The sequence below is a fragment of the Phasianus colchicus genome, chromosome Z (assembly GCF_987193195.1).
Source record: "Phasianus colchicus chromosome Z, bPhaCol1.hap1.1, whole genome shotgun sequence".
NCBI lineage: Eukaryota > Metazoa > Chordata > Aves > Galliformes > Phasianidae > Phasianus > Phasianus colchicus.
The window spans coordinates 895,453-916,060 of NC_143476.1; the positions used below are offsets into that span (position 1 = coordinate 895,453).

Here is a 20,608-nt window from a genome sequence, read left to right on the forward strand (position 1 = left end):
TAATTCTGACCTCAGCATTTTTACCACTTACTGGACTTGTTTTCATGGACTGTGAGCTCAGTTTTTCATGATGTTTGCTGGTAAGGAGTTTAGTGGTAGGTTGGACTGTCTGAACATAGAACATTTGTCTTGCAGCAAACTCACATAGTCACAAATTGATATTTAGACCAAACACTGAAATACCTTGAGAATTAAGTGTTCTCTTTCCAGAAGTTTCTGGACACACTGAAACATCAGCAAAACAAGTCAAATGCCAAGACATTACAGTAGATAACAATGCAGTATGATTGATGTGATATCAGTGTGCAAAGAAACTAAGGCAGGAAGCAATGGAAAGAAAAACAAATCAGGTGAAAAATTTTAAGCAAGATCTTAGTCAAAATGAAAGAGGGAGTTCTAAAGACACCTCGTTTCCATGTCAGCTCTTTTGTCTGAGGATGTCTTTTAAAATAGAGGCGGTCAAACTGTATGAAGTAGTACTTGTGCTGGAAAACTGCTCTGTGCTGTGCACCTGTACCAGGCAGTTGTAAGTATATGCACAGAGGGATGTAGGTCAGGAAAGCTAGATGAAGCATCTCATGCATGTCCTGCTCACAAGGACACGTACAGCTCTTGCTGTGCCAGGAGAAGAGAAAGAACCAGAATAGGGAAGTAAGGCATCCCCAGAAAGAAAACATTCACCAATTTCTAGGACAAAATATGGCACTGGATGCTGGTTGTTTGCATGTTGTCTGTCAGCTGTGGCTGCAGTAAATTGTGGAGCAGTCTCTACACTGACTGGAAAAAAAGTTGTGAAATTTAAATTCCCCCTGATTGTTACTAAAACTGATCCCATTTGGCATCTGCTTCACAGTAAATCCACTCAATCCTTGGAGTTCCAGGCATTAGCTTCAAAGGTTACTTTGCACCACAGCAGCTTTCCTGTAGAAAAGTAACTCCTTGGAATATGTTTTACTGCAGAATGAAGATGTGTATGTGGAATCAGTGGCAAGATCAGCAATGTAAAGGAGGGGGAAGGGCTGCTTGCTGTCTCAACAACTGGTCTCTGTGCCAGGGTAAAGATGCTGCCATGTCATCTCTTCCTCACATGAGCCTTCTTTGTAGCAGAGATTCTACAGAAGGCTCTTTAGTGTTAAGTCCTTTGCACTTAGTGAAGTAGAGAAACATAATGCCAGCACTCAAGAAGAAGCATCTTCCCATGGGATTTTACCCTGGGCTGTCAGGATGTGCCACAGGTTCCTGCCAGGGCACAGGCTGTGATGTCCCTGAGCATCAGCCTGCCTGGGAATGCTGCTTGGGAGGTAATGAAGTTCCCATCAGCACTCACTTCCTAATGTGTTCTTATGCTTGGCACAGTTTGCTATTCCAACTGTTTCTGGTCAGACCAAGCAGGCTGCAGGTTTCACCCTGATATGGCTTTGGTTACAAAATACTGGCTCCCAGCTCCTGAACTGGGAGCGTTCATCCCTGCAGAGGTTTAGAATAAGATGGGAGGGTTTTCCTTGCTTTGAAGGGGCTGCTGCCCTGGCAAAAAGGGAAGGACACAGCTGTGAGCTGATGTTGTCTGAAGTGCTGGCCTGGCCCCAGCTGAACATTGGTTTGCTCTGCATACTCTGAAACTGAGGTCAGGAGAACAGCAGCGGGATGTCTCATGTGGGAGCTACAAGATATGGTTTAGTAGCTTGTGATAGTAATGGTAATGGGAGGACAGTTGGACTAGATGATCTTTAGGTCCTTTCCAACCTTGTGATTCTATGATTCTACGATTCTATGTCTCATTGGTGTGGAAGACTGCTCTGTGAGCAGTGCACCTTCCTACCCTTGTTCACATCTGTATTTTCACATTAATAAAGGCTGCTTCCGTGTCAACAGCAAAGTACCTTTATCAAGCTACCAAAATTCTTAATTTCCAGGTGTTAGAACTCCATTTTCCACGTTATGGATATATTGTTATGGCTTGTAATCTTATAGCCACTTGTGCAATTAGTTAAATTACTTGTGTAATTCCTGAACATAACAACATATTATGCTATTACAAGGGCTGAAATTATAAAAGAAAGGCAAAGACCAGAATGAAGAATGGAGTGGAATATTTTCATCTGATCCCAACGTAACATTTCAATTACACAGTTTGGAGAATTTATTAGAGTCATAGAATCATTAGCTTGGAAAAGACCTCCAAGATCATCATGTCCAACCATTAACAGCACTGCAGCTCTACAGCTAAATCACGTCCCCAAGCACCATATCTACATGTCTGTTAAATACCTTCCCTGGGCAGCCTATTCCAATGCTTCATACCCTTTCTTCAGAGAAGAAATTTTTCCAAATATCAAGCCTCAGATTCCCCTGGCACAACTTGAGGCCATTTCCTCTTGTCCTGTTGCTTGTTGCCTGGGAGAAGAGACTGACCCCCACATTGCTACAAACTCCTTTCAGGGAGTTGGAGAGAATGATAACGTCTCCCCTGAGCCTCTTTTTCTCTGGGCTATATAACCCCAGATCTCTCAGCCACTCCTCATAAAACTTGTGCTCCAGACTCTTTGCCAGCTTCATTGCCCTTCTTTGGACGTACTCCATCACCTTAAACATCTTACAGACAGGCTGCAGGCTGCCCTCTGTCAGTCCAAGGCAGCAGTTTTGCTAGCCTCTCTCCTTACTACTCCAAGAATCACAGGCTCTATTAATTGTTGATTACTATGTCTAGGGTGACCTCCAACTTTTACATCACCCACAAGTCCTTTGCAAGCAAAAGGTCCAGTGGGGTATCTTCCCCTGTTGGCTCACAAGGTATACAAGACAGGCAGTACTCAGAAGAACTTCATTTTTAGCTCTGAATCCCCAGCAGAGGCATGAACAGCCCATGCATCATTAGCATGGCTTGCCTTGCTTTATTCTTGTGTCCACCCACAGTCCCGAAATGTTGAGTTCTGGTGTCTGGTTAGGAAGAGCAGACAGCTCTGCAGATGTCAACCATGGGGAAGGGCAACTTTCTTGTCATCAGTAATTGCAACTCCATTTTCTGTGCAGGTGAGTTGGGCCGTTGTCCTCTTTGTACTGGGAGGTAATTCTCTCCTAATGCAGTTGCAGTATGGTTGCTCTGTGGCACCACCTACCTTTGTTGTATTAAAGTTAAATACCTTTGTGTACAAAAGTTTAAAGTGCATACCTAACACCTATGTGCTCGCAGTAATTACAGGTGTAAATCTTTTTGTCATCCTGCAAAGACTGGGTGAGGTATTTCATAAATATGTCAGAGGCAGCATTAAAATTTTATGGCAGGCAGCACGGGTCGAGAATCGTACAATGACTTCACAGCAAGGTACGTCCACCTTAACCCACAACTCATTACTCACTGGTGGGGCTGCTGTGCCTCGTGGCTTCCTGGAAATGAGTAGTCTTACAGAAATCTGCATGTTTGATTTTTTAAATATGACAGCCTGCATCTTCGACTGGGTGCTACTTAATATGAAGATTAAAGAAAGAGAAAATGCTGTGCAGTCTGAATGAAAATAAAATTATGTATAGCTCTCATTAGAAGTTAATTGGCAGTCTTGGTGGGACTGGGAAGTTCAAGTGATATTATCTGAATATGACTGTGTGCCTTCCGGCTGCAACTACAACACACAGCTTTTTGGCAGAGGTGTAAAAACACAGCCAGAGCATGCCAGGATGCTGAAAACGTGTGAAGGTTTGGGCAGTGGTTGTATATCAAAAACAGGTGACAGATGTAGGCAGAATACTTTTGCTGAGTGGAAGGATTCATATGTGACAGTAAGCAGCCTGCCGATCCATTGGATGCTTACAGTGAATTTACACGTGGCGTATTAAGCCCCTGTGGATGGTTTTCATTAACATAAGATGTGACCAAGAAAAGCCTAAATACATAAAGAGTGTGCATGTATCTGTGCGTGTACAGGTGCTGATCTCTCTTTTTTAGTGTGCATCTGTCTGTATGCACGTTGTATTTCTGTGCACGACTTCTGCTGCTGCCCAGCAGCTCCAGGGGCTCTGTCTTGCCTAGATCTGGCTGCACATGTAGTCATAGCTTTGTCATGCTGTTTTCAAACAAATTGAACAGTGATGCTGTTATGTGTAAAGAGAGATTTCCTTGAAAACCATTTGCAAATGCTGTTCTTTCCCTGAGATCTGTTACTTTCTATTTCATCCTCACCAAATAAAAAAGGAAGAAACAATTCCACAGGAAGCATTTCTCTTTTACTGTTTATTAATGTTTTATTTACCTTTTTCCTGTGTGTAAGGGATGAATTGCTTGACACAGTGACAGACAATGCAGGGTCCAGATGCTGCCAGCAGCTTCTAGTTCAGATTTTGGGGTCTCAGGTGTTCTGAACAGTACCTTCCTTTTTTTCGAAACACTGATGATAGTATTTTCCAAAATGGAACTTTTTGGTTCCCTTTGGAAAAGTTTCTTTTTCATTAAAGTTCCCTCCTCTGTCCAGCTGCCCTCTCCCTGTCTCTCTGCCTGTGTTTGGGATGCAGGGCTGCAGGATGCCCAAATCCTTTTATCACAAGGCTGGTCAAGGCTATTAGAGAAGCTTTCTGCCCATTCCTTCTAGATACTGGGACTGCTGCCTCCTTAGTGTTCCTGAAACTGCAGCGAGAGGAGAAACGTGGTGCACCAGGCAGATGTTGTGAGGTATCTCAAAGAGGTGGCACGAGTTTCTTGTCTCATCAGGCAAACCAATGAGCTGCCTTTGCTGTCATCACTGACCCTTCCTTATCCATGTGCTGCCACACTGCTGCCCTCGCTTTCCTTGCAGAAGTGGGACAGTGGAATGCAGCTGGCAGATGGGGAAGTGCTGCCGTCAGGTCTGCAGCCCACCAAGGAGGAGATGGAGCTCGCACTGTGACTGCCATGCTCTGCTGTGTTCTCACTCTGTGCCTGCGTACATCTCAGAGTAACAAACCTGTCAATAAGGCAGGATGGCACGACAGGGGATGAGCAGCTGTTTCCTGCTGCAGTCAGCAGAGACATCTTGGTGGGGCTGGCTCTATTAGATCTACCTGTGCCGAGACTAGGAATGGGCTGGCTTGCTGTCCAATGTGCACCAAAAGCCAAAATAAACACATGGTGCTTACACAGAAGCTGCTATTTTCCCTCAGAAGTCTCTCTCTGCAGCACAGTTATTGCTGTTGCATGTTGGGCTGTTAACTCCTACAGGAAAACTTTCCAAGCCTGCTCTTCAGTGACTGCTTTATTAATTCTGTTTGCTTGTCCTGGGACTTTCAACTGGTTGTTAGTTTCACTGAGACAAACTGGGTAAGAAATGGCAGACTTTTGGCATACGTAGCACATTTTCCCACTTGGTTTCTTTCCAGGTTGAGCACTACATCTGAAATACGTGTTTTGTTCCGTAGGGTTGTGCTTTGGTACCTCTTGTCTTCTTTCGTGCCTTTATTTTTTAGCGTCCCCATCCACTTTGTTTGGATGAGAGCAAGTAGACCAATGGCCAGTCACTGTCAGAGCAGGAGGCAGAGTTGTCATTACCCTCTGTTCTGTGGAACACTCATGGACGAAGATAGGAGTGCAGGAGAGCTATCAACAGCTCTGGCAGCTGTTATGGATAGAACAGCACAAGCCGGATCTTCTTCGTGCTGCATGGTGACAGTGCAGTCAGCAGCCCTGTGGAACCTTTGTCCTGGGAGAATCATAGCCATTGAGGTTGGAAAGGACAGAACTTAGCTGGATATGGCTTGTTTCAAAGCTAGCTCTGCTTTGAGCATGAATTTGGAGCAAGTAACCCGTAAGGGTCCCTTCTGGTGTATATTCCTCTATGGTTACACAGCATCCCTTCAATAAACAACAAAAAAGGATGTCAAACATGCAACTTATTTCCTGTTTTATCTACCAAGATCCTAAACTGATTGAGATTGACTGCAGATCTTCCCTTAGACTTGGATGACGTTTAAGGAAGAATGTGGTACCCACTGCACTGATGTCCTCCCACACATCTTGCTTCCTTTGGACAGCATCGTTTGCACTTCTGCTGTTCAGCCCCCTCCTTTTCCCTTTCAGTGAAGGATGGTTTGCAGCACCCCAGTGCTCCATGGAGCTCCTGAGAGTAGAATGGCACTGGTAGGAGGTCTGGAGTGATGAGTCCTGTGATGTGGACTGAACCCAGCACCCTTTGTGCAGAGGGGCACGCAGTCTTCCCAACCCCTTTGCAGGGACAGTTCTTTTAAATCGTGGCATCTTTTTCTTCAAATACTTCTTGTGATTTTTGAATTCAGAGTTTTCATTTCCTCTGCACATCACTTTGGAAACGCAGCGGGACTTTACCTTAAAACAAAGAGGCTGGTAAAAACGAGCTGGCAGTTCCTAGAGGAGACATAATGGACAAGTGAGCTCACCAGCACCACCACCACCAAGCTGCATGGCTCAGCCCCATGGCTGCACCACCAGTGCTGGGCTGCACAGCTCAGTCCCACAGCTTGCCCAGAGGCACTGTATTCTGCCCCAGTGCTGGTATCCTGGGATGGAGCACCTCTCCCAGGACCCATTGCTGCAGTGTCACTCTGAATTGTTCATTCCTCCCAAACCTTCCACCCAAACCTCCACCTCTAAGTGTAGCAGCAGGGAGCATCCTGGTGGCATGCTGTCAGACCTGCACTGAGAGGAGGTGTGCACTGTTCAGCATGAAGGACTGCCTCTTCCATCTCCACAGTGCAGACAGGCATGTGTGCGAGTGTGTGTGAGCCCTTGGGTGAATGATTCTGTGATTCCTTGTGTTTTTTTGTTTTTTTTTTTTAGTTTTTTTTTTTTTTTACATAGAGCTTGGGCTGGTTGGCAGTGCAGTTGGAAAGTAATGCTGATGGGCCTGGAACACCTGGTGGAACCCATGAGGCATTGATGCAGCATTCATTCATCCAGTTTAGCTCACCTACAGCCACAGCAATTGCCTCCCTGATGATAGCAGGGCCTGAGCCTTTCTCTCCCATCCCTCCTTTCCCTCCACCACTCACTTGTTTCTCTCTCTCATTTACTATTCCCTCTCTGCCCCTCAACCCCCCCCTACCCTCAGCCTCTTTTTGCAGGGCTGATGGATATGCAGAGTATGTTAAGAAGCACACGGTACTGTCACCAAGCTGATGGTGCTCAGTGACTCCTCCAGCTCCTGGCTGGTGTGTGCTGCAGGAGCCTGACACCCTGACCACTGAGGCATAAAAAACAGAGAATTGGAAGCCTCAGCCTGACAGGCACCAGCACATCCCCAGAGAGGGTCCTTATGTGTGCGCGAGAAGGAAAGGGGGTAGCAGAGGTTCTGAGGGGAGGAGAGCGAGGCAGGAGAGAATGGAACAATGAGATGTCAGCCTGCTTCCATCTGCAGCACGGCTGCGTGTTCGGAGGCGTTGCTGCCTCCAAAGCAGCACGCGTGGTGTAGGGTGGGAGGGAGTGCTGTGACCCATTGAAACGCCTGGGGCACACGGCGCTGTGCTGGCAGGGATGTGCAGTTCTGTCTCTGGTGGGCGCAGGTCATGCAGGGTGCAGGTCTGGATGTGAGTGTCACGGGGAGCCTCCGCTGTTTGCTGGTGAGCAGGGGAGCGGGCACGCTCTTCTGCACGCTCTTCTGCACCTCTGCTTCTTGTGCAAGGGCTGCGCAGCAGGGAGCAGGCACTGTCCTCTCCACCTCGCTCCTATGCATGTACGCTGCACGGCCTCCAGCAAGCACAGATGCTGCTTCATGCCAGCAGCAGACAAATGGTGCTCTCCCAGCAGCGCACGGCTCAGGAGGTTTGTGATACCCGAACCATCAACACAGCATTAATGCCTCTCTCCTGGGGTCTGCAAATGAGCTTCTTGGCAGAGTGAGAGGCTGCTCTCTGGGCTGGGATGAGGCGGTGGCTCCAGGTCAGGTGGGTGGCTATGCCAGGTGGTGGCAAGTGGTGCTCTGGGGTGCTGACCCAGCAGAGATGCAGCTGGAGACGTGTGTTGTAGGCCTGCCCCTTGGCTGAGGCAGGAGATTTCCCCAGTATGAGATGTGAGCCATTCTGTGTCCGAGGACTTGAATACATGAAGGGTGCAGCCAGCATCTTCTCTCTTCAGCCTGGCAGCTTTCTCTGCAACCTTGCCTTGTTCTTTCTTCATGGCACTGTTTAGCGTGTATATGTTTGTGAACCTGGAAGGAAAAGAGATGTGGAAGAAAGATAGGAGAACAGAGAAACTGTCATTCATGGGAGATGCTCTAATGAAACAACAGTGACATTTCTGTTTGCTTAGCAGTGGAACCAGGTACCCTACCCAAGGTCAGAGCTGTGCTATGCATGGTGCTGCCCTGGAGAGACTGCAGCTCAGGTATGAAACAGGAGATGACATGTGAAGAGAAAAAAAAGATGGAGAAAGCAGTCTGTGAGGAGACACTTTGAGTCTTCACTCTGCCTTTGTCTGGAGGGTTTCAAAAACTCCTGAAACTGATGCAAGCATCCCTCTTTCTTTGTTAAAGCGACTGATGGAAGTATGGGTCCAGGGCCATGTTCTGCTGGAGAGCCTAGAATGGTGTTCACTACCTAGGAGATCAGCTGTTTTATCTTCTGCCGACAGGGAAACTGGCTGAGCAGCTCTGTCCCAGCATTTCTTGCCCTGAGTGTTGCAGGGATGTGGAGGCAATGGCCAGGGCTTCTAGGTTGGTCTCAGATTCCTCTTCTCAACTCCTGCAAGCCATCTTGTTCCTGCAGCACAAGCTGCACGAGGAAATCCCACTAACTCAGAAGGTGTGAGCTGGATTGCAAAAGGACACACAGAAGATGACTGTATTCATTTAACAATTGGCCATCCAGACGGCCCTTCTACAGACAGGGTGGTTGGCAGTGCTGTTGTGAAAGCTTTCACTGGAATACAACAGATGCTGAACTTGTGTGCTTTTCCCCACACGAGTGACTGTAAATGACCTTTATTTTGTCTTTTTCTGTTTCCCTTTAATTTAGGGAGCGAGTTTTCTGGGAGCCCATACAGCCACCCACAGTACTCAACTTACAACGACTCCTGGAGGTTTCCCAATCCTGGACTTCTGGGTAAGTTGCTGCCCCCACTTTGGGGCCGTGCTCCAAGCTGTACTCATTTATAAGCCAGTGGCAATTATCAATCACCAGGATAAGCAGGATGCGTGGCCTGGAGCTGTCTTGTGTCCCAGTGCTCTTCACTGATGAGTGGCTGCAGATCCCCATTGGGTACAGCAGACCTCCTAGTTCCCTTCACCAGCAGGAAGCCGGATGCTGAATGCCCCTATCTTCCCATTTCTGCCTCATAAAATCATTTGGCAGACAAAAGGCATTGCTGGAAGCCCACTTCTTGAAGTGGAGGAATCCTGTACCTACAAAACTGGTGTCGTTTTATTGGGGGTGCCTTCTTCAGGGAGATGCTGTGTCTTGTCGTTGAATGTTAGCCCTGCTATCCTTAGTGGTGTTGTCTCCTTGCTGGTTCCAGCCATTTGCATTTCTTCCAGACCTCACGTTACGTGGGTTTGCAGTGCCTGTTGTGCTCATGCAGTGTCTCAGATGTCTGCATGGGCTCTCACAAACAGTAGGGAGCAGGAGCCTCACGGCTCACGCAGGATCATGGCCCTCGTGTGAAGCATAAACACAATCCATTTTACACCACTGTCAAAAGATGGCCCACTTTGACCTTGTACACATGTAGAATGCAGTAATTAGAATTTTTCCCTGCATAATTTGCATGGATGAGGTAAGTAAAATACCAATTAATTGTCATCTTTCAACAGAGGAATAGCGTGCCTTGGAGATTTCCAGATTTATGGATGACAGGGCTGTTGTATGTGACCTCCAGCAGAGAAATAATTTTGAATTTTTGTCTTTTTTTTCCCCTCCCCATCCACTTTCTTTGTTTTAAGTAATTGAGTCCCCATGTAATTGAGCCACCCAGGCTGTATTCATCATGGTTCTTGTCCTTAAACAAATCCTTCGGGAGCAATAGACAGCCTCTGCCTCTCATGCCATGGTGCTGGTAAGCTACTGCTATTTTCCGTGCCACATTTAAGGGTTTGTTCGTGCTTCCATCATAAATCAGAGAACAGATCTTCAGCTAATATCGATGGGCATAGCTGTACAAAGCCAGAGGAGCCCTGGTGCTTAAACCTGCAGTTGCCATGGCCGCAGCCAGGACTGCCTGCAAGAGTTTGGTTGGGCTGTGTGGAAGAAGATGCTTTAGCCAGTCTGAAGAGTGCACACAGTGATTTCTTAGTTGCTGTTTTTGTACCTCCTTTGGAATCAAATGAGATATTTTAAACTCCTGCTGCTGAAGGGAAGGCAAAGCAAGCTCTGAAGCACCTGAAGACAGGCCTCAGAAGACAGGCTTTGCATGTTTCTCTCATTTCCCCTGCAAATCTGTGAAGAAACCAGTGGGATATTACAAATAAATGCAAACCCAACCTGACGCCCATCCTCCTGCATAACAAGAGTGGCTTCTGGCAAGGCTGGGTTGCAAACTCATGCCTGCAGACTTCCACTGGTCTTGGAAAGGACTTGCTTTGGTGTCCTTGTTTCATTTCTGGATGATAATTTCTGGGGGCAAATTCTTTCTCTTTGACTCTGTAGGCAGAACACAGTTTGTGTACAGCTGCAACAAATGCATTCTGCCCACAGCAGAGGGAGTGGACTGTAAGGCTCAGTACGCAGAGCTGTGAGAGTTGGTGCCACGCAGCATGGAACGTCCCTTCCATCAGTTTAGATCAGTGTCACAGCAACGTCCCCTCCTCACCTCTTGCCTGCTTCCAATCTGCTGGCTTTGGGGGCTTGGAGAGAGTCCTGGTGCTGTGCCAGCAGTGCTCAGTGAGAGACAAGGCATTGCTGGGGTCCCAGCGCTGTGCCAGCACAGAGCACAGCCTCACAGGGGCAGCCTAGGGAAGGTGAGCTCCATCCTAGCCATGTCCATTGCGTTGGAACAACCAGCAAATCTGAGCCTTGCAGGGAGCCCAGCCATACGCAGCTCTGCCTGGATCCCTGTAGTCTTGGACACTCCACACATGGCCAGGTCTCAGTTGCTCGCTGGTAACCCTGGACAAGGAGGAGCCTTGTTGCACAGACGTGTTGCAGACCTTGCTGCAGAGCCTCGGGTGCCTGCTGTACCCCTCCATGCACAGCCACAAGACTCATGAGATGTGCCTGGGCACCTGCACTGGAGAGGAGGTTAATGTAAGCTGGATCCACGCTGCTTCCACACTTCTCAGTATACGTGAGTACATTTAATAATTCTCTCTGGAGAGCAAGCTCTGGCAGTATCAACATCAAAGCAGAAACCTTGACAAAATTAATCTGTAGTAGTACACAGACTGACACAGTTTGTTTTACTAAGTCCCCTCCCTTCACCAAGATGAAATTGTAATACTCCAAGCACTCAGCAGCGCCTGTGTTTAATTAACTCCCTGTTCTGACCAGGAAGAATTGCTCTGCGGCAATCACACCAAGCTCAGATCTGTGAAAGAGGAATTTAGAAGAGAGATGCAATGATTTACAAGTGAAAGAAAGAGCATTTGGGCTGAAAAATGATTTGGAGGAAAGGAAAAAGAATAGGAACAAAGAGAGCTGAGGATGGTGTGGCAGTTTCAGTGCTTAGTCCCTGGTCTTTCTCCTGTGAGTTTGGAGCAGCAGTGAGAGGTAAGCCAGTTTTTCCACCCCTAGGCCATGCTTGGGAAAGATGTGCGGATGGAGCAGAGCTGTGTGATTCCGCAAGGAAAGCAGCTTCATGCTGTCAGTGCTGGGCCTTCACTGTGCCTGCTGCTCCTTTTGCATCTGCAGCCCACTCACATCTGCTCCAGCCAGCCTGAGAACTGATGCCGATGGGTGACTGTGCAGAAAGGAGTGCTGTGATCCACAACTCCAGCAGATGGGCAGAAAACAACTTTCAGTCCTCCAGCGTGGTAAAGAGAAGCAAGGGCAGAAGAAGAAAGCACTTTCCTGACGCAGCTCCCTGGCCTCGTGCTCTTCTGCCAGCATCACCTGCAGCTCTGTACAGGATATAGCCTGCACCTCCTGCATGACACAACACAGCTCACTGTCTGCAGCAGCAGTGCAACCAGCCCTGGGCTTCTGCATGGCCGTGCTGGGAGGGTTGGTATTGCAGCACTGGCTACTTGCCTTGCGTCCATCTCGGAGCTGCAGCCAGGTGTCCAAATGGATAAGTCAGGAAACAATGTGAGGAGGTGGAGAAGAGGGCATCTCGTGTTCTCCGCGCTGTGCTGCTGATGACCTGAAGCTCCTGTAATGTAGTGATGTGCACGGGAGCGTGTGCACAGACATGCTGGGAAGCAAGCGTGTGCCTGGAGCTCCGTCCGTCACTGTCTGCAGGGCCTGGCAGGCACGCCAGCTCAGACCTTGCTCAACAAGCACACGCTAAGAGTGGATAACAGAAAGGCAGTCTAATGAAGAAAAACGATTCAATTTCATGCTGGCTTGTTGCAATAACTTCTTTGCCATTTTCTCTCATTGCTTTCAACTCGCTGCTGCCTGTGGCAGCTTTTGCTTCGTGGCTGTGGTCTGTGCTTCACGTCTCACTGCTCGGGGCTGCCTGTGGTCGCGGGGCCAGGATGGTGTCCTGCAGGGCTGCTCAATGGAGCTGGCAAGTCTTCTGTGAGCAGGTGGAGAACAAGGAGGGGCCAGAAACGTCTGTGCCAAGGAATGTATGAAAGGTAATATGAATTGGAAGGAAAAAATGGCTGAAGGATGGACAAGTCTATTTTGGATGGGAGCACTGCAGGAGGTGTTTCTTGGGGAGAAGGCGAAGCAGTCCCTGGGTGTGGCAATTATCTCAGAATCCCAGGGGTTGGAAGGGACCTCAAGAGATCATGGAGTCCAACTCCCCTTCTAAAGCAGATTCCCTACAATAGGTCACTCGGGCCAGCATCCAGTCAGGTCTTGAATAACTCCACAGCCTCTCCAGACAACCTGTTCCAGTGCTCTGTAACCCACCTTCTGAGCTGATAGTTAACACTTAATGTCTGTAAGCTCCCTGTTTGAGTCCAGTGAGATTCCAGCTCTGTGCTTGAACTTTTCAGCCAGCAGCACTTGGCAAAGTACCCAAAAGAAGGGAAGCCAGCTGAAGACACACGGTGTGCGGTGGACTTCTCTCTCCTGCTGACCCTACAGCCTGCAGTGGTTTTATGGTCCTCAGCCCTCTGCCCACCCATTGGTGCAAAATGCTGATCCTGCTGGCTGCAGGAATCTCTGCAGCCCCAAACAGACTGGAGCAGAAAGCCAAAGAGGGTGTCGTCTCACATGCAAGGGATGCATCATGGTTGTGGAGGTGGTGCAGCTTGAGCACTGCTACACTGAACCTGTACATGGCTGGCTAACAGTGTTTGCTAGAGTCTGTGATGGGAAGCAAATGGCAGAAAGTGCACTTTTGGCTCCACTTCTGTTTATGCTGTGCTGATTTGTATACACACCCATCTGGGGACTGGTGTCACTCCCATCTCCTAGGAGAATCAGCCCCTCTGCTTTGCTGGAGTTGCAGAAGTTACCACATCTGGTAACTGGCTGCTCTGGAGCAGATCCTCATGTAGGCTTTGTGTTGCTCTGCCAAACTTGCCCAGTTATGTCAACCACAGGAGTCCAAGCGTGAGTGGTTCCACGGGACTCTTCCCCACTGTGACCCGTTTCACATTTCATGCATACGGAACTCAGCTGGTGGCACGAAGGCTGAAATGACAAAACTTTGAAATATTTTGTAATTCTTTTCTTGCACCATGTCAGTTTGTTTCCTCTCTTGGAAACACGGAAATCACTTTATACCTTGTACTGTCCAAATACGCGTATGTGTAGACACAAAACAAGTCTAACACACTTCCCTTCTGCAGCAAACAACTCAGATTCCAGGTGACCCTTCAATGATCACCCAGTGGTTTAATGCTTAGTGCCGCAGGGCAGAAAATTCATCATCAGTGTTTATTTCTCAGGCCCTGTGTTAGTAGGAGAGTGCGTCAGCACTCCTCAACCTGCAGAGCTCCAGGCCTGGTCTGCACAGCACATCTCTGGTTCTCAGAGCTCTGAAATCATTGCCGGAGCTAGGAAAAGCCAAGGGACTTCTTCCCTGAAAGAAGCAGTGTGAGAAAAGGGGTAATTATTTTTGAGTCCAGTAAAACACGCTGAGTAACTTTGGGGTGCAAGGTTCTCATTCTTCAAAAACAAGGGAAAAAAGAATGAGAGAAGTCAGAGTCCTTTGGAGACTGAATACTCCAACCTTACATTTTAAACTGTGATAAAGATTTTGTGATGTAAGCGGCTCTCCAACCCGCAGCAATGCACAGCAGCTGCAGCAGATGCGGGATGTGATTTTTGTTCTGATCCCTCCACCTTCATTCCCGTGGCACAGAACCCAAAGGAAGGAGCTCTGGGCATTGTGAGATGGCACCTTCCCTCCTATCTGTTCTCTTCACAGCAATCTCTTCTTTTCCAGGCTCTCCTTACTACTACAGTGCTGCAGCCCGTGGAGCAGCCCCACCAGCAGCTGCTGCTGCCTACGACCGCCACTGACCTCGGACCCAAAGCTTGAGCACTTACCATAAAACACCGCCTGGGACAACTGCATTGAGTCACCTTGCTACAACTGTGCAAGTCAAGGAGGAAGAAAGTAAATAGTAGGAACAAGCTCATTGAAATTTTACTCTTAAGACTCTGAAAACTTAACGTTGTTGTTTTCTTAATTCTGGTGATGTTGTCTGGGTCTCAAATGAAACAAAGAAATGGGAGGACGTGGTTCTCCTGGCACATCATGCGGTCATAGAAATGCAGTAGTTTCATGTTGTTTGCAGCTGTCTGGCTACTGCTTTAATTGCTGTGGGTATCACGGCTGTAACTGGGGATAAGGAAGAGATGTGGGCCTCCCTGTGCGGGACAGCTTCCTCTTACTGCACACTGAGACAGGCTGTGAGACTCAACACAAGCTTTTTTAATTATTATTATCTTTTTTTTTTTTTTTTTTTTTTTTTTGCTTTCTTTTTTTTGTGTGTGGCAAAGAAAGATCAGTCTGCTCAATTTTACACAAGCAGCACTGTAAATACTTGCTTGTTTGTACTGCTATGAGACTGACTTAGCGTATGCAGAAACATTGTACAAGTCTAGGCTCAAAATGCATCTGAAAATGTGTTTTGAAGCTCGTGCACTGATTCAGAGAATTCAGTAAGCTTTAAGCAACTTTGAACCAGGTTAACACTCATTGTGGCTATCTTTCAGGCTGATGTTACTGCTGTACAGCATCTTATCCAGCAGCTGTGTGTGATCATGCTATATGCTGGTACCAAACTCATGGACATCAGAAAGATGTGGGCAATTTTGACACAGCTATTGGCTAATATTCATTTGTGTTCATTTGTCATCATAATGAGCACTGAAACAAATTCTCTGGTTTCAAGTTCAACAGCATTCAGGAAGGAATAATAGTAGACACCTTACCTACATCTCAACGGGTCGTCTGCTAAAACCCAATTATGGGCACCCTGAAACAAAGGGGGAACATATGGCCATAATGATTTCTGTGAAGTGGACATATTGACCAGAGTGTACTGAACACACGGGCAGACACACCTGCTTTCTGAGGCACGCTGGTCAGGGGAGTCTGTCCATTTTAATGAAGGTATCTCAAGTCATTCTAGTAACGCTGAGGAGAGCAATTTTCAATTCAAGACTGGAGTCACAGAGAACTTCGCCCCATTAATCCTGCATGTCTTGCCCTCCTACTCAAGAAAGGAGCGCTAAGGTGAGATTTCATTCAGTGCTCACTGCTTCCTGGGGCTATTGAAGAGAGCAGCTTACCAATGATCTGGTAAGCAGTACACCAACCACTGCTTTTTCCAGGAAACAGGGAAAACTATCCCCCAGTGCAGCTATCTTTTGCCATGTGTTATGGTGTGCATGTGCCCAGCCGCTCCTGGAAGCAAGGGGAGAGCTGACCTTGCTGAGACCAGACTTATCTGCAACCTCTGACTGCACACAGCACTGGCAAAGAGACCTGTCTGTGTTTGCCAGAGCTGAGAAGGGATTGTTGGTGGTGTCCCATGAATGAAAAAATCAAGTATTAAGTATTTGCTTCCAGCTTTGGAAGTACTTCTTTGAAAGTGCAGCGTCTGAGCTAACATTCCTCCCTGTTCTCCTCGCTGCCAGCACCTCCTGTGCCTGCCACTGGTGAGCACTGACAGCCCTCTGTGTGTTCCCCAGTCTCAGTGGCACGTTTTGTACGTTCTCATGCTACAAAAACACAGCTGTTAGGTTCAAGGTTCCAAGCTAGATGTTCTCTGGTCCTCAAAAGCCATGATGATACCTAGGTCCCACTGGCTTAAATGGTTTCCCTAATCCAGAATTTAATTCTGCGAGCACGCGACAAACTTACCTGCGAGAAAAACTGTCCTTTTCATTTTTCAGCATTTGATACCCGAAACACAACCATGCACGCACGTTTTTAATTGAAAAGCACAAGAACATCATTTACCTGGGGAGTTTTCTGTAGCTTTGCTTTGGTGTTATCTTTTCTCAGTCGTCATGACATACTGCATGGCTGTTTGCACCCCAGTGGCTGCCTGGGGTTTCAATTCACACATGCTCAGCTGAGGTGCACACACCATGTGCAGGGGCATATCCCGAGTATACCTTCCTTTTCTGTGAGCTTGGATAGTTAGAAGGCCATCTGATGCAAGGTGAAGAGGCGAGAAATGAACATCTGGCAATACAACATGAGGGTGTGGGTCATGCCCCCAAAGCAAGAGTGGGGGTGAACCACACGAGCTGCAGAGATGCTACTTGACCATTGATGAAGCTGGTCTCAAAGCTTGTGCTTGTGCCTTTCCAGTGCAGGAAGAGCAGCTCCTGTTGATTGTGTGTGTGTGCTTGCACCAGTTCTGAGTACTACCCAGCAAACATTTTTTAAAGGCTTTGCTTTTCATTCCCTGGCGGTAAATGACTTATATGGCTTTAGTTTGGTTAACACTGAGAAGGCTGAACATAAGACAAGAAACTTCAACAGATGTTATTATGCTCAGGACAGAGACTCTTGTAGTTAGTCTACAGACTTATGAAAAACATGGTTTGTCTGTAGGTCGCTCCGAAAGTAATGCCTCCTATTAATTCTCATGGAAATTACGACAGCTATAAAGAGCACAGCAACGCCGTTTGTTAGAGCAAATTCTCAGCTACAAAACACTATCTTTCGACTCAGTCACCACTATTAACCATTTGGAGTGGATGAGCTTATTTGGAGACTCTTCCTTTTGTGGTGCGACATCTGTGCATAGCTATTTAGAACATGGCTTGTCTTTCAAGTCAGTGCCACTACTGCTGAAACGCAACACCCACTGCTTCACAGTGCTCACATCCTCTCTTTGGTTTCTGTGTATGTTCAGCAAGCATCTATGAATGTCAACTGCTGCAATTTTTTTTTTCGCATGGAGGAATCCTGTGGCCCAGCTTTGCTTCATATGCCCTTCTATGTCAGATGTCATTTTGTCAGAGTGCCCCTCTGCTGCCATCTGTCTCATGGCAACAAAATGGAAAAAAACTTTGGTAGGAAGGTTCAACCTCTACTGTTATATCTCCAACATCCACCTCTGACGTCATGGGCCAACGTAATAAAATAGGAGACTTTACTTTTGGAGCAACCCTCATACATTTCATCCCAAGGATGCGTGCCTGTGGATTAAATGAAATGACCTAAGGTCCTTACACTCAGCCTTGATTTGCCTTAGTGTTTACATCAAGAATCCTTAAGGGTTGTTCCTTGGCCAGAGTTGTCTTGCGGTGTGTGGTGGTGGTCTCCATCCACTGAGCCACAGTTTGGGTGAAAGGCAGAGAAAGTGCAGGTACACAAGCCTTGCACAAGTCCTCTCTCTGCCTGTGCAGTCCAGCTCACGGCCATGGAGATGAAGCACAGATGCTCACCCTTGCACATGTACAGCAGGGACCTGCGTCTGGTCCGCCTCCCTCAAGCACTGCCGAGGATCCCCGATGATGTGGCTCATTTATATATGCTAGGGTTGTTTCTCTGCAAGAAACACAAGCAGGGTTTAGCCTGCTATGCATGCGTGCCATCCATACTTCTAGAAAACACACTTGTCAGTGCTTTGTATTTTTGACGGTAACACAGTCAGCCATGTATTTTATGCCCTCTCCAACAGCCAGCTACTCTGCAACAGACCTGGCTGAGAGGATGTGAGCAAGGCCTTCAACGTGCATGCTGTGTTCACATGTGCTGTCTGCAGGGGAGGATGTAGAACGAAGTGGAGACTGTAAGCGAGTGACCACTTGGTGTTGCAAAAGGATGGGAATGTGATGAATGCCATCATTAATCTGCTGAGGCTGGTTCAGTTTTTTCTAGATTCGCTTCATGGGTCATTTTCATGAACCCAGAAACACTGGAGTTGGGGCATGGTAGGTGCTGCTGTTGTATGGTTTGGGCAGGATGTCCTGTAGCATGGCACATCATGACCAACCCCTTGCAGAACTCAGCCCCACAAAAGTGCCTTCAGGCAGTTCCACCACTGAGCTCTTTCATGCAGCTAGATTGATGGTGTTTCAGTAGTATGTGCTCCAGCAATAGTTTGCCTAAAAATAAAGGCTGAGAGGTGGAGAGAGAAAATACTGACATAAGATTGAATCTACAGAGGCTATGAGCAGGTGTTACATAAATTGTCTTGTTGAGGAAACCCTTGGTTCTGTGCTGTAAATGTAGCCATAAAGAAGTCATGCTGTGGGCATTGAGTTAGCATTTATGCCCAAAGATTTGACTACAGAGGTATTGTAAGATGGCACCCATCACCTGCAGATTTAAACACAGCCTAAGACAGGATCCCTAGACTAAAGTCTGTGTCAGCTATCAGGTCAGGAAAATGCTCCAGGATCTGGGGCCATGAGGTCAGAAAGCAGGTGTTTCATTCGGAAACGTGGAGAGGTCAAAGTAGAACTTTCAGGAATGGTGGAACTGCAGGCTCTGGGGACAGCCTTGGTGCTGTAGATTGGTGTGAAGGAAACAGCAAAGAAGGACAGAGTACCAGGAGAAAAAAAAAAAAAGGAAGAAAAAAGAAGAAAAGAGAAGAGGCAAGCTGAAAGGAAAGTGAAGTTCATCAGAGAACTGTAATCTTTCTACACAACACGTATGTTGCAATGGCTGTGCACTGGGGAGGGCGCAGAGGAGTTCACTTGCTGCACTGCCGAGTACTGGCAGCTGCTTTCTGTTGATATGCATTCTCCCATGCACTGCCTTGACTGATGGGATTGTATTCTATTTTAAAATTTGCTTTAATTTTTTCTCTTCTACAAGTCCTTTATCATGAAGGAGAATTGAAGCCATGCTACGATGCTTGTTTCGAAGCACCACTACCCAGTAGTTCCAAGTGTTATGGCACACAGCCCAGATAACTTGTGGGGCTGGCAGTTGTGGCAGTGTAGAGGCTTCAGCACAGTGTCCTCCATGGTTCTGCATTCTTTCCTGCGTGTATATGCACGTATGTTTTCCTAAAACTGGGACATTGTGACCTTGGTCCACGATGGGAGCACAGCATTAAACTTGACCCATCCTGTGACTCCATCCCTGCAATGTTGGGAAAACCTGCTTCTTCTTATGGATTCACTGAGAAAATGACAAGAGAGTTCCAGATGGCCAGCAGCTCCCAGGCTGCGCCCTGCAGTCTTGTGCAGGGCAAAAGCAGTGGCAGGTTGGGCTGCTTGCAGTGACACAGGTGCTGGCTCTCATTCTGATCCTCAGCAGACACTCTGCACTGGAGGTGGAGAGCTGAATGGCAGTGAATGACTCAAGACTCCAGCAAGAGAACTGCTGTGCCCCTCAGGCAGAAACCCACTTGATTAAAAACAAGCAGTATTTCTTTTCTGCTGGAGTTAACCACAGAATCACTAAGGTTGGAAAAGACCTGTAAGATCATCTAGTCCAACCATAAACAAGACTTGCAAATACTGAGCAAAAACCATCTTTGAGAGAGGTGCTCGGTGCAAGCCAAGTGTTGCATCAGCACGGTAGTGAGTGTGAGTGCTCGTGTGCTGAGACTGATGTGCACACGTGTGTGCACTCATAGGCACACGTGCACCTCTGGGTTCATCCCCACTCCCCAGCACCTGCTGACAGCCTTCTCATGCAACTGGTGACCGCACTACTGGACTCCTGCATCCAGGTTTACTACTCTCACCTTGTAAATCGAGATGGAACAATGGTCAGTGGGTGTTTAGATCCTTTCTATTGCTTCATTCAGCCTTGTAGTGCAAAGAAACTTTGTCCTGGTTTTTCACTTTCTAGTGGCCTTTGTACATTCTGAAATTACAGAAAATCATTTCATTGCAAATGGAATTTACTTCCAAGAAAAAAAAGAAAAAAAAAGAAGAACGGGCTTTTTTTTTTTTTTTTTCTTTTTTTCTTTTTTTTCCTTAGAGATAAACTACTTTCTATTAGGAACTTCTAGCAACAAAGAAATACGTATCTATCGTATCCACCAAAGTCTGCAATGCCTGCATTGAAGCTTACTTCTTGTAAGAGGAAAAGAAAGAGAGGGAAAAAAAAAAAAAAAAAAAAAGCCTCCTTTCCTTAAAAAATGCATACAAATGGAAAAAAAAAAAAAAAAAAAAAAACAGAAGAAAACTCATA

General features: G+C 47.1%; 1 protein-coding gene across 3 annotated transcripts in view; it reads left to right on the plus strand.

The window, feature by feature from the left end:
* The window catches only part of PAX5 (paired box 5), a 111,509-nt gene extending 91,160 nt beyond the window's left edge, over window positions 1-20,349 (plus strand). For all 3 annotated transcript variants that reach the window (XM_031609545.2, XM_031609546.2, XM_090132189.1), the window contains exons 9-10: window positions 8,947-9,033; window positions 14,429-20,349. In XM_031609545.2, coding sequence (XP_031465405.1) covers window positions 8,947-9,033; window positions 14,429-14,505 — 164 coding nt within the window. In that variant the 3' untranslated portion in view covers window positions 14,506-20,349. The remainder of the gene's footprint in view (window positions 1-8,946; window positions 9,034-14,428) is intronic.
* Window positions 20,350-20,608: the final 259 nt, after the last annotated feature.